We start from the raw sequence: 12,789 nt of genomic DNA on the forward strand, positions 1-12,789 counted from the left end.
GGACCCAAGCTAAATTACCAACCTATTTATATACAACAGACTGGAACAGTCTACCTTAATGGCAGACACTGTTTATTGAGATTGAGTGTGTCCTCATCACCTGTACCAAGTGCTTTTACAGGCAGTCTCTCATCAGAGGAGACTCTAATTATGTGCTCCGTTTTTACAAATGGGACAAGTGAGCTTAAAAGAAGTTAGTTAACTTGATCAAGGTCAATGCAATAGCAAGTGACTAGATAAGACTGCAGCCGTTTCTTTGATGGATACGAAACCAAAATTCAAAAAAATAAAATTCCGTACACCACCCAGTACACCAAATAAAGGATATAATGACTTAGTTGGGTTTATTTTCTGGCAACTTCTAAGAAGCTGTAACCAACTTTTGGCTCTTCTGTGACTCCAATCTCCAGAGACCTTTATGACGTTATGATATTTTATGCTCTCTCTGAGTCTTGGGATAATGATGACTTTCCCGGGGATGAATAAACAACGTGGTGGGAACGTTGGATAAAGCTCTGACTTTGGCTAGACCCAAACCTCTGAGGCAGGAACAAGTTGTATTTCTTGGAGAGTGCTGCTGTGCTCACATCCAGGAACACTGACATTTGGCTCTCCTGCTGTGTCAAGGCCAGATCTCCCACAGAATTTGGAATGATCTGGTCTGTGCTGACAGCAAGCGTCACAGTGAATGCGTGTACTCTCCTGGCTTTGGTCCAATTACAGAAGCTTAATCACAGGCCCCACAGGACAGAACTCTGTGAGGAGTTTTGGGAAACCCGTAATACATGAGTCTTGAAGCCTGACTCCCCCTTCCTGCCTTTCATCAAAGCCCTCCAGAATGACGTACTGTCAAGCAAAGTCAACAGAACACTCTGTTATGACTTCCTATGATTACTAGGTTATGTGAAAGTAGACATGGGATTTCGGTTAGCCAGGAGTGTGGACTAACGTGCCCACCCATCTCATTTGTCTTTTTCCCCTCTTGGCACTGGGGTCTCCAAGATGTTAATCCCCACGTTTTATTTTATAAATTTTACAGTCAAGACAGACCAATGCAACAAAGCTCTGACTATGTGCTCTCCCTGTGGACTCAAGAGTAGAGAGACATATTCTTGGTTAATTACACACAAAACAATAAGCATCTAAGCCCTACACAGAAGAGCGGCTTGAAAACCCTATTTGATAATAATAATACTAACGATAAACAGTAATAGTAGAAATGATAATGATTATCATTATTCTAATAGCAGTTAACTCTGATTGAAGACCATGTGCTAGGTATTTGACACACTATCTCATATACTAGTCATGAATTGGTGCCATTATTATTCCCATTTATAGATGGTGCTATAGATATTGGCAAAGTTATATAATTTGCCAAGGCCACAAAGCTTATGAGAGTCACGGCTGGGAGTAGAATCCAGTTTTGTCTGCTCCCAACACTCTACTGCCCCTCATTGGTCAGAGGATGCCACTCTTAAAAGGTAACAGCTAAAGAATTTTATTATTTGATATTATACAGCTAATTATTCTCTTCCATCATTAAAATGCATCATCACTGATGGGAATAACAGCACCTATTCATTCTGGTTTCATCAAGGATTTGAAATACTAGGATTTGGTTTCATCAAGGATTTTAAAGATGCCATGGGAGTAAGAGTACATCACAAACACCCCAAAACTATGAAAAAAGATGGTAACACTGTCACGGACCAATTTAACACATATTTCCCATTACCTTAAAAGTGTCCATATTTTAATCAACAGAGGTTAACCCATAATTTAACCTAGCATTTATCCGCATGTTTTGCTAATTTTCCTCTCCTATGTATTTAAAAACTCTCTCTAATTGGTAATAAATGCACTCTTAAAATAGTTCAGAATTAAGACAGGTCTCCTGGTTAATCCCAAATCAAGAAGCTTTCACTAGAACTCGTTCTTCATCCTTAAACTATGAACAGCAGCAGTTTGGTCAGCAAAATCACTCTGTTTTTTCCGGAGGACAGACAAACGGATGGCTCTCTCTCACCTCTCCCCAGTTGCCGTAAGCCCATTGAGGACAAGGGCCAGATTCACAGGCTCTTTGCTCATCGGGTTTTATTCTCTCCACGCAGTCATTTGCGGTGTATCCATTTTCATCCTGACACACAACCACACGCCGCTGGGACCCACCAGCACAGGTACTGGAACACTGAACACAGCAGACATCAGTCAACAGGTTAATCCCTACCTCGATCTGCAGTTTAGGGACACAAAAAGCAGCTGGTTGGAAGGTCAGAGACAAATGTGACAGAATGCGTTCTCAAGTCGTCCAGACAATGGACAGAAAGGAAGCACAAGAATTTCCCTTTTGTGGGGCTGTTCACTGCACATGCCTTATAAACACCCAGGCAGCAGAAACAGGGCTTCCCCTTTGCACACATTAGGACCTCAGGAGGCGTTCAAAAGATGCCCCAGGGATGATAATGTCTTGTGACTTCCAAAGCAGTCCCATTTAATATCTTCCTTCAACCCCTCTGTATCCCGGAGAAGTACAGAGGTGTTGTTGATGGACACCATAGTCTATGAGAGACTCTTTCCTTTGCAAAATCCCAAGTGCTTATTTAGATCCAACGTTTGACTTCCCTTTCAATGCCGAGGTCAAATTGCATGCTTAACGACACACCAGTTGTTGAAATTGGGCTTCCATGTTAACTCATTCAATTATCCAAAGCATCATGGAATGTCACTTAGACATCATTTCCTTGCAGGGAATGTTCCTTTCTCTCTCTTCACAGTAGCCTTGACTTTAGTGGCCGATGGCAGCAAGATGTGTGTTGTAATTTATTTTTTTACTTCCACAAGGACCTTAATTGGATTCCATATTGACAAGCCTCTCTTCAGGGGCACTTTCTGTCTACTCTTCTCTCTCATGGTTGTCACAGAATTATGTTTGCATTTCAGCTAATTTCCCACACAAGCTTCTCATAGTTCTCTTATTTATCTACATCTTGAGTGTTTTTTTCTTTCCACAATGAGCTTATCTTTTCAAAACCAATGTGTTTGCTAGTATCCTTCACTCTGACCCTTAACTTGTAAAATCAGTTTGCCTATAAAAAAACCCAACTAGTCCTCAAAGCAGTGCAATTCCCATGAATTATTTAGTAAGCCTCCAGCTGCACTGGCAACATTTTTTTTTAGTTCTGGGTTCTGATGGCAGATTTGTGCTTTCTATCAAACCCTAGCTCAAACCTGGGTTACTTCAAAATACCTGCAAACAATGCTTCTCACTGTTCAGCTTCTTCCAAATAAAGCTGTGAATGTGTTTTTGGGCTTATTGCATTGGACCCAAGTTCAATTTCTCTGCCTCTACTGGACAAATTATGTGTCACTATAAAATACATTGGATGTAATTTTAAAATGTTGAACAGGAAAACAGATTTATGACTTCTCTCTGAGAAAATATTTAGGAAATTTCTGATTTATAAAAAATTCCATCACTATTCTCTGAGGATTCTGATATTATGACTCTAAACTTGAACATACTTGTTTTCTGTTTTTAAACAGCTTAGGACATCAGAGAAAGCACAGAATCATTATTTTACTTGACTTTGGGGACCAGAATTTATAATGTTAGGAAGGAACTTCCATACTGTAAGTACATCTGTAATATACATTTTGGCCCTTGAATTTTTCCCTTCATAATACAATCTTGTATCATTCTTTTACTATGTCACCTATGAGCATTACTGCCTCAATGAAATGGCAAGCTCTTTGAAGGAGGGTTCAATGTCATAACTTGTGTTTCTGTTAGCTCCCATAACACCAGTCACAGGATATGTACACCACTTGCCTGTCCAATTAAAGTTAGTGGAAACACCACCTCTATGAACCACATGCTACCCTCCCTTAAATATGGCTGACTAGAGCAGGCTGGTCACCTGATCTAAGGCCAACCCAATCCATTGGCTACCCAGTAACCAATCAGATGGTTCCTATTGAAAATCCGACCAAAGAGAACTATGGAGTGCTTAGCTGGGGCCAAGCAAGTACACTGCACAGTCTTGAACTATCTGAACCCAGGGCCTGTTTGGGTCTTTATAATCCCATAGTGTTGTACATAATTTTTTTCAGGTTCAATTTGGCCTTTTTTTTTTTTTTTTTTAGTTAATAGGGATTCTTAGTTCTATTCCATGTCACAGAATTTCACTCTTGACCTCTTTTGTTAGTAATCTGCCTGTCATTTTTTTAAAAGATTTTATTTATTTATTTGAGAGAGAGGGAGAGAGTGAGGGAGAAGGAGACAGAATCTGAAGCAGACTCTGCACTGAGCACAGAGCCCGACGTGGGGCTCGATCCCACCACCGAGAGATCATGACCTGAGCCAAAACCAAGAGTCAGATGCTTAACCGACTGAGTCACCCAGGCGCCCTGCTGCAATCTTCCTGTCCTTTTAAGATGACATATTTCCCTAGGTAAACCTTTATTTGAATAAAACCTGCACCCATCATCCACACTGGCCAAAATAAGAAAGAATGGTCTTTGCAGGAGCAAGAGGTGAGGGACATCTGCTTTTCTTACCTGCCTAGCATACTTCCCCTCATATCTGGAAGCCCAATTCTCCTTAAAGGAACCATTTCTTCCCCAGTGGATGTCATCTTGTGGGACTACATCAAAAACTAATGATGTACTCTATGTTGACTAACATAACATGATAAAATAAAAAAAATAAAATACACTGCCCATTCCTGGTCAATGAGTGGGCAGGTAGAACAAGCTGGGTCTCTGAGACTCTCCTGAGAATTTGAATCCTGAGCAGGGTAGATGAGAGTTAAAAGGGATTTTATTAAGATAGAAACTCCCTACAGAAATTATCCTCTAATTTCTGCTCCATCTAGAGAGGGGTTGACAAGGCACAGCATGAAGGCCAAATATGACCCACTACCTGTTTTACAAGTAAAGTTTTATTGGAACGTAGCCATGCTCACTCATTCATGTATTGTCGACACCTGCTTTTGTGCTATAACAGCAGAGCTGGTTAGTTGTGACAGAGACTATATGATCCACATCACAGAAAATACTTATTATCTGGTCCTTTACAAAAAAGATTTGCCAACTGCTGAGCTCTAGCTCTAGCTCTAGCACACACTGAAGATGCTCTGCCCTCTGTCTCTACTGGGGCCAAATGAAAAGTTTTGTTTGTTTGTTTTATTTTCACTTGAAAGAGTCAGCTGCTTTTCTTTTGTTCACAACCAGAGACTCCTGATTGGTAACAAGGGGGGAAAATCTCACACAGGGTTCAAGTTTATGCAGAAATGTACTATAAAATGAGGTTTTTATGCCAGAATCCACTGAAAACATTAGATTCCCATCTCCAGTGTTCATGATTCTTTGACACCTTTCCTGCCATGGAAAACAGGAAGAATCACACAGTTTGTGTACTGCACCAAGCAAAGATGCACGTACATTCCACACACTCCTGGGAGCAGGTCAGGCACATCAAGCTAGAGCCGAAAAAAATCACATTGTCCATCTTCAGCCTCACTTATCTTAGGAAAAAAAAAAAAATCCCTAAACAAAAAACAGGCACAATGAGGCAAAGAATGGTATTGCCCATTGCTGCAAAAAGGTTACTTAATCCTCCCTAATTGGGAACACTGCCCAAGGGCAGAATCATTCAATTTTAAAAGAATGCATCATCTCTGAATGTAGTCCTAAGTAAGAATAGCTTTAAAATTTTTTTAAAAGAGCTCTAGTGCTATCATTAGAATATGCATGTGAGTTTGGAAATTTTTCAACCAGAAAAATTGTGGGACACTCAGTGATTACCTCCCTTGATCACCCTCTAACTTCTCCGAACCCAAATCTCTTTTAACCCAGGCAAAGGAAGCCTTAAAGTGGAGAGCGAGCAAGGAGAATGAGAGAGAAGGTCCTGGGCAATGGGGCAGATGTTCGGCATACAACCAATACTTGTAGTGGGTGAAAAATGCTTGGTGGCTAATCAGTATTCACAGGATAGGGAATCTCATTTACTGAAACATAACCACGGTGGGAAGCAGACAGTTTCCTTCTAATGCTTTTTAGTTCAGAAATAATTAAACACAATTAGTGGTACAAGAAGGAAACTAATAGTAAACAATTAAAATGAAGACCCCGGAGTGATTACTAGACACCTTCTAATTCCCCACACCTAGGCAGGATCCCTTGCTACCTTACCCCACCTGCAGTTCCATTAGACACCTCCACTAGTCCACAATATGATGATTTTGGGGAAATTATTCAGTAAAAAACCCAAAAAGATTCAAAGCATATTTTCCCTGTGACTATTAAATATCTTTCAAGGTCTTCCTAATGTGAAGGACAATGATGAGAATAATGAGAAAGTTCTCACTCTGGGGCGGGCAGTGTGCAAATCACATTTACTACAATCCAGAAAAGCTGGAATTATTGTTTACTTTGTTTTACAGATGATGAACCTCAGGCCTGTGGAGAATAGGGGACCCACTAAAGACCTCAAAATTTGAAAATGCAAGTCTTTGGCTCAAACAGAGGCATCTTCACTCAGTGGCTGTGCTGTCAGTCATCAGGTTATGATATTTCTCCCCCAGCACAGAATTATCTAGACTAGTGTGGGTCCCCAGTCCAGGACAATCTACTACTATAAATTACACAGCGACCATGGCACTTTGAGACTCTGTTCATCTGGAAAATAGCAAGAAGGAAAATGACTTTCCTAAGAGCTCCCTTTCAGAAAACTTCCTCTGTGCTTTTAATTTCCTTCAGGTAGGAGCTGCCTGCCACCCCAGCCTCTGGGATTCATCATCACGTCATCATGGTCTTCCCAGCACCACCTAGGAGCCACGTGATCTTGTGGCCCACCTGTGACACGCCCCCCTCTACCCAGGTAGGGTAGCTTATAGGTTCCTGCAGACACTATTGGGGGACACTTTTCAGGGACTGAAATGAATCCATTATGGTTCACCCAAAACAGATGAAAATGTACAATGCCAATCCCTTGTGAGAAAAAAGGCTTCAGAGGTCCAAAACAGATGAAAATGTACAATGCCAATCCCTTGTGAGAAAAAAGGCTTCAGAGGTGTTTCTAATCTGTTTGCCTCCCAAAGCTGAAAGTGTGAAAGAGAAGAAAGCAAAGTAGAGAAAGCCTTCAGGGAATACTCACTGCTCCCCAGGGGCCAGTCCTCCACTGGTTTCCACCAAGCACATGGGTGCGGCTGGGGCCGGCGCTCCGGGGGCGGTAATCCTCACTTTGGAAGGGGTGCTGAGCGAGACCACTCTCTGGGGTCCGCTGAGGGCACGGTGACATGGAACAGTCCTGGTCGGTTTCTGGGATGTAATCTGGGTCACACTCACTCTGATCAATCACGTGGTCATTGTAGTTGACACATACCACTTGCCGGGTGGCCCTGCCTTGCCCACACGTCACGGAGCACTATGTTGAACATCCAGAAAGAGAAAGAATTGGTCACTGGCAGTCACAAATCCAGCCGTGTGCATTTTCTGTGAATGGCCCTCTGCTCACCCCACTGCTCAGGCCCCAAACCTTGGCGTCATCCTTGTTTGCTCCCTGTCTTTCCACCCTGCAGCCATTTCATTGAGAAACCCTGTCAGCTCAGGAGTCACTTTCCAACCCCAATCCAGCCACTTCCCATCATCTCCACAGTCACCCGGCCCCAGCCAGGACTACAGCAATGGTTTCTTCGGCCGGGATGCTGCTTACAGTCTGGACACCCTCCACCCCAGCCCAAGTCTGTTAACATATCACAAACCATGACCCCTGCAAATCAAAGATCAGGCCATTCTCTCCAGTGACTTCCCAATTCACTTTGAATAATGTCCAAAGTCATCTTGGCCTGGAAGGCCCTCTGCATGGCCACTGGCTACCTCCTTGACCCATCTCCCGTCATTCTCCACTCACTGCACTCCAGCTAAACTGGGCTTAGGGATGTTTCTTGAACATGCCAAGAACTCCCTACTCAGGATCTTCGCACCTGCTCTACCTTTTCCTGTACAACATAGATGTCCACTGGACTCACTCCCTCACTTTATTCAAGTCTTGCTCAATGTGCTGTTAGGCCTTCTTTGACCACCTTGTCTAAAAGCACATCCCATCTTTCCTTATGCCCTTATTCTGCCTGACCTTTTTCTAGTACTTGTCAGTGTTTGTTGCTATATATATATATCTATTTCTTTATTTGTTCATTGATTGGAACCTCCATCAGAATGATCTCCATGAAGGCTGGGGCTTTATTATTTGCTGTTCGCTGCTTTTTCTGTACTAAGCGTTTACAAATATCTGGGGCACAGACAGATGTATTTAATGGATGGATGGACGGATGGACGGATGGATAGACAGACTGAAAGCTCAAGGCATGAGAGTGAGATTATCTACCATTTATTGAGCACCTACTTTGTACTAAGCATTTAGCATAAGTAACCTCAAATAATACTTAAACAATTTTGTAAGGTAGGTATTCTTCTTTGGTCTTTTAAGAGGAGAAACTGAGGCTCAAAGACTAGCCAGACTGCTCAAGGTCATGCAGCCAGTAAATGTCAAGATCTGGATTTTTACAAGGCTTTCTTTGAATCTACTGCTCCAACTTCATACATATGTTATGATATTTATTGAGATATTAATTCTCTATTTTCCTTATGGCCTCTTTTCACCTATCCTAAGCTTTGTATTTCCTGGGCTCTGGGATTTTTGCAAGGCAGAAAGCAGGGACTGCCTGAAGACAACAGTTTTTCTTTTTTCTGGTTTTTTTTTTTTTAAGATTTTATTTATTTATTTGAGAGAGAGAGCACGAGCTGGAGCATGAAGAGGAGCAGAAGGAGAGGGGCAAGCAGACCCCACGCTGAGTGCAGAGCCCCACTCAGGGCTCCACGCCATGACCCTGAGATCATGACCTGAGTGGAAATCAAGAGTTAGACGCTTAACTGACTGAGCCACCCAGGTGTTCCAAGAAAGATCTTTCTATCTTCCCACTCTGGACAGGGAAGCCAGAGCCACTGGACTTCAAGAGACTGAGGTGATAGGAGGCATCCAGACTCCAGGTAAGAGGCCCTCTCCTTTCTCCCCTCTTCTCCCTGGCACATTTGGTGCTCTGCCCAGCCTATTCCATTCTTGTGTGACTCAGTTAACACAAGGTTTTCCAGTCAATCCAACAGGATGGGGCAAAGGACACTGCACACTGATTTACACATTTTAACAACATCCATTTCTTGCACATCTGGTTAAGATTCATCCCAGCTGTACATATATGGGGTTAAATAATTTAAATCACAGACTAAGTGATTTAATAATACCCATTGTAAAATAGTGCCCATTGACATTTGGGACCTGTCACTAGTCATCCTCTTATGGTCCCCCCAGTCATTTCCCAATTCCAAAGAATCCACTCGCTTACGGGGCTCCAGTCCAAAGCCTTCCACTGCCCACAGGGGGTCACAGAACATTCTTCCTTTGCCACTGGTCTGGGCAGGGTGACACAGGCGCTCTCGTCAGCCACAGAGCCGCCCTCATCCCGGCAGCTGACATATCTCATCCGAGTACCTTTTCCACAGGTGGCTGAGCACTGGGTGTTGAAGTGAAATAATGCAGGCGTGTTATTTTGAAACAATGATTCACTGGACAGTAACCCACTTTCTATAGTCATGTCAGAGAACCCCTGCCTCCCCTTCCACCCTCTCTATGTCTTCCATCTATTTCTTACTGGTGTCCAAGACCCAAATCGCCACTGGGTTCTTGGTGCACTGTGTGTGCTTCTCCTTGCTTCCGGGACAGCTGGGGGAGGGTGACAAGATGGTAAATCGCAGTCCTAGATGGGAGAAGGGGGAGAAAAGCCAAAGTTACTTTGAAGTCAAGTCCATGCACACTTTAATGGGCAAGGCGAATAAAAATCTTAGGGCTAAAAATTCCAAGACCTCAGATTTCTGTGTGATTCTGGGCAAATCACATGTCAACTGTCAGCCCCAATGCTTTCACCGATAAAATGGGGTATAATCTGAGTCCCTCTGTGAGTGCACTGATATAGGGCAGGGCTTTCCTGAATGATGTTTAATACCATAGTTATTTGCCTGTTCGTGTGGGAAGAGAAAAAAATATTGTAAAATGGCACATAAGTTGGGAAGGAACAGGATATCTTTTTTAAATGATCAACTGTCAATTTTTAAAAACTCTGAAGACCAAATTCTGTTCTCACATTTCAATTAATTTCCTAATCAGAATTTGTTAATCATGAACTGGTGTTCCAAGTTTACCTAAGGAGAACTCCCATGGTGCCGATGGTCAAATCTAGATCTAAGAGGTGTATTTGATATGCCAATGCCTGGAATGTATATAACCCTCCTCATCACTCAGAGGAAATCCCTGTAAGTAAATTGAGGTTATCTGTGTGTAGATAACATTTTCAGATTTATAGATGGGAAAACAGAAATGCATACTTGCTCACAACTTAGCAAATATTCTTTGATTAAATACATATCCGTCAAATGCCTGAGATGTGCCAGGCATGGTGCAAAGTGTGGGGAGCTCCGTGCTGAGCCCGACAGGGGGCTTACAAACTGAACAGGGAAATTCTATTACTTGGCTCCAGACCCTGCCTATTCTTCTGCCTATGGTCCAAAGAAAACCACATGAAACTTTTCCCATAGTGAAGAAATTGTCCATATGCTTCAACTGCTTGAGCTGCCCGATACTCCATCAGATATTGCGGAACAATTTAGAGAGAAAGGTGTATTTTGAATCTCTAAGGGAGTTGCTAAATCTTCACCTCATGACTGTTTAATGTAATAGCTAACATTTCACAGACATTTAGCTTGTGGTTTAGAACATTTCAGTAACGTTTAAAAAAAAAGATGACACAAGTCACAAGTGGTGTTTTATCATTGATTAATGACAAGGACAACAATGCTGTATTCATTTACTTTTTGACACTCTTCATCCATTAACAACACATGTGGAAATGTACTCAGAATGGAAGCAGGACATTGGCCAGACAGGGCCCTAGAGCACGAGCTCTGGGCATAGTCAGGGTTCAAATCCTGTCTTTGGCAATCAGCAAAACTGATTTACAAACCCACGTCTTCTCTTTACATAGTCTCCTTCCATAAATGATGCTAAAATCCAGGCCCATGAAGAGGAAGGTGCTGGTAGTGATTGCCAACAGGCTCTCTTGAGAAAAAAGGTGTACGTGTGTGTTTGTACAAATGTATTTATACACACACACACACACACACACACACACACATTACATGCACATGTATATCTCTATATATATACATATAGATGTTTGTCTGTGTATCATAAATTTTACTAATATAAAGGATGTATAGCACACAATTTACATATAACAATAATATATACAATTCTTTCTTTTAAATTCCGTACAATTGAGTCTCACAGAATACTTTTGCTGATTTTTGTTGAATTCTCGAATCTGTTGCCAAACATGGTTGTAATTGCTGAATAAGTGCAGTTATAACATGAACAAGAGTTGATATTTTGCGTTGAAGAGTTAAGGTGACAGGTAAACAGTCAAGATTTTTGTCAGAACTCCATTCATCCACCAATGACATGAGTGACTCCAGCACCAAAGCAGACAATGATTTCCAAATGCCGGAAGGATATTTCCTTAATTTTATGCGTTATTTACAATGTGATAGCCCTGGACTCGAGACTCTTTTAAGCATAATGTAGATTATGTGTAATCTACATTATTATCATTTTCTCCATCACTTTCTTAAGTCTAAAAAAAATAATTTAAACCCTGAATTATAGCATTTGCTGATTTCTGTTGTGTTAAATACTCTCACCACAGCCAATATCAAGCTACCAACATGATGTTGATGAACACAGACTTGCGAAGAGATGTGCAATAGCTCACCATCATTTAGTATTTCCACCTTACAGATACATATGTGAATGTAAATCACCTCAAGATCACAGATAATAGTAAAATGGAGTAAAGCATTGAGAGGTGATAAGTAAGTTTGGAGTATTTATCAGCTTTGTTTGAAATACCATCTATTTAATCATAGGTTTATATTTTCAATTTTTAATAATGCCTGTATTTAGCAACCAGCTTGCAAAATTCCTGAAAATTTACCAATCAGCTCTTGTGAGCTGGTGCAGACCAGCCTTAGCACCCTGCTGCCCGATCATATGACACTATCTGCTAAGCCTGACATTGAAATCATTTAAAAAAAAGTCTGAGTTCAAGAAAACAAAACCAAACAATCAACATTTGCTACCCGATAAAAAAAATCAGAATCAAAACTCCATACACTTCAAATAACCAGAGAAAAATGAAACCGGTACATCAAAATATTAGATTCAAGATGTGACAAATAGGTACATCTGGACAATTTAGTTAATCAACTGGTTGCTCTACCTACATACTTACGTATGAAAGGACTTCAAATGTGACTGAACCACTGGGAAGTTCCAGCATTTTAGTGCCCAAAGCCAAGCACTGAGCTGGACAAAGGAGACTTACCTGGGTATCAGTTGGTCTAGTTGCTGCATTGCAGTCATTGTCATCTACCACGGACATATAAGTCCCAATGATGCATTTCACTGCTCTTAGCTGGTATCCTTGTCCACAAGTGACACTGCACTGAGGGAAAGAAATACAACAAAAGGTACGCACATTTCAGCCAATTTTACAAGAAAAGAAATTTTCCATCGTAGTGGAGCAGAGGGCTGGCACCCAGAGAAATTAGGTAAAAGTGGGCAATCCTGCTCTGCACAAATTATATTCATCAATGATCACTTTGATGCTTGGAATTATT

The 12,789-nt window shown here is 41.6% G+C and overlaps 1 protein-coding gene across 9 annotated transcripts in view; it reads right to left on the reverse strand.

Annotated features, from left to right (window-relative positions):
* The window catches only part of ADAMTS9 (ADAM metallopeptidase with thrombospondin type 1 motif 9), a 160,762-nt gene that overhangs the window by 70,427 nt on the left and 77,546 nt on the right, over positions 1–12,789 (reverse strand). For 7 of the 9 annotated variants that reach the window (XM_027585859.2, XM_027585860.2, XM_027585862.2 and 4 more), the window contains 5 exons: positions 12,495–12,614; positions 9,711–9,815; positions 9,405–9,572; positions 7,160–7,429; positions 2,030–2,236 (listed from right to left, as the gene is read on the reverse strand). In XM_027585859.2, the coding sequence (XP_027441660.1) occupies positions 2,030–2,236; positions 7,160–7,429; positions 9,405–9,572; positions 9,711–9,815; positions 12,495–12,614 (870 nt within the window). The remainder of the gene's footprint in view (positions 1–2,029; positions 2,237–7,159; positions 7,430–9,404; positions 9,573–9,710; positions 9,816–12,494; positions 12,615–12,789) is intronic. The other 2 variants (XM_027585863.2, XM_027585861.2) reach the window with 1 other exon arrangement.

Source organism: Zalophus californianus, chromosome 1, assembly GCF_009762305.2.
Source record: "Zalophus californianus isolate mZalCal1 chromosome 1, mZalCal1.pri.v2, whole genome shotgun sequence".
NCBI lineage: Eukaryota > Metazoa > Chordata > Mammalia > Carnivora > Otariidae > Zalophus > Zalophus californianus.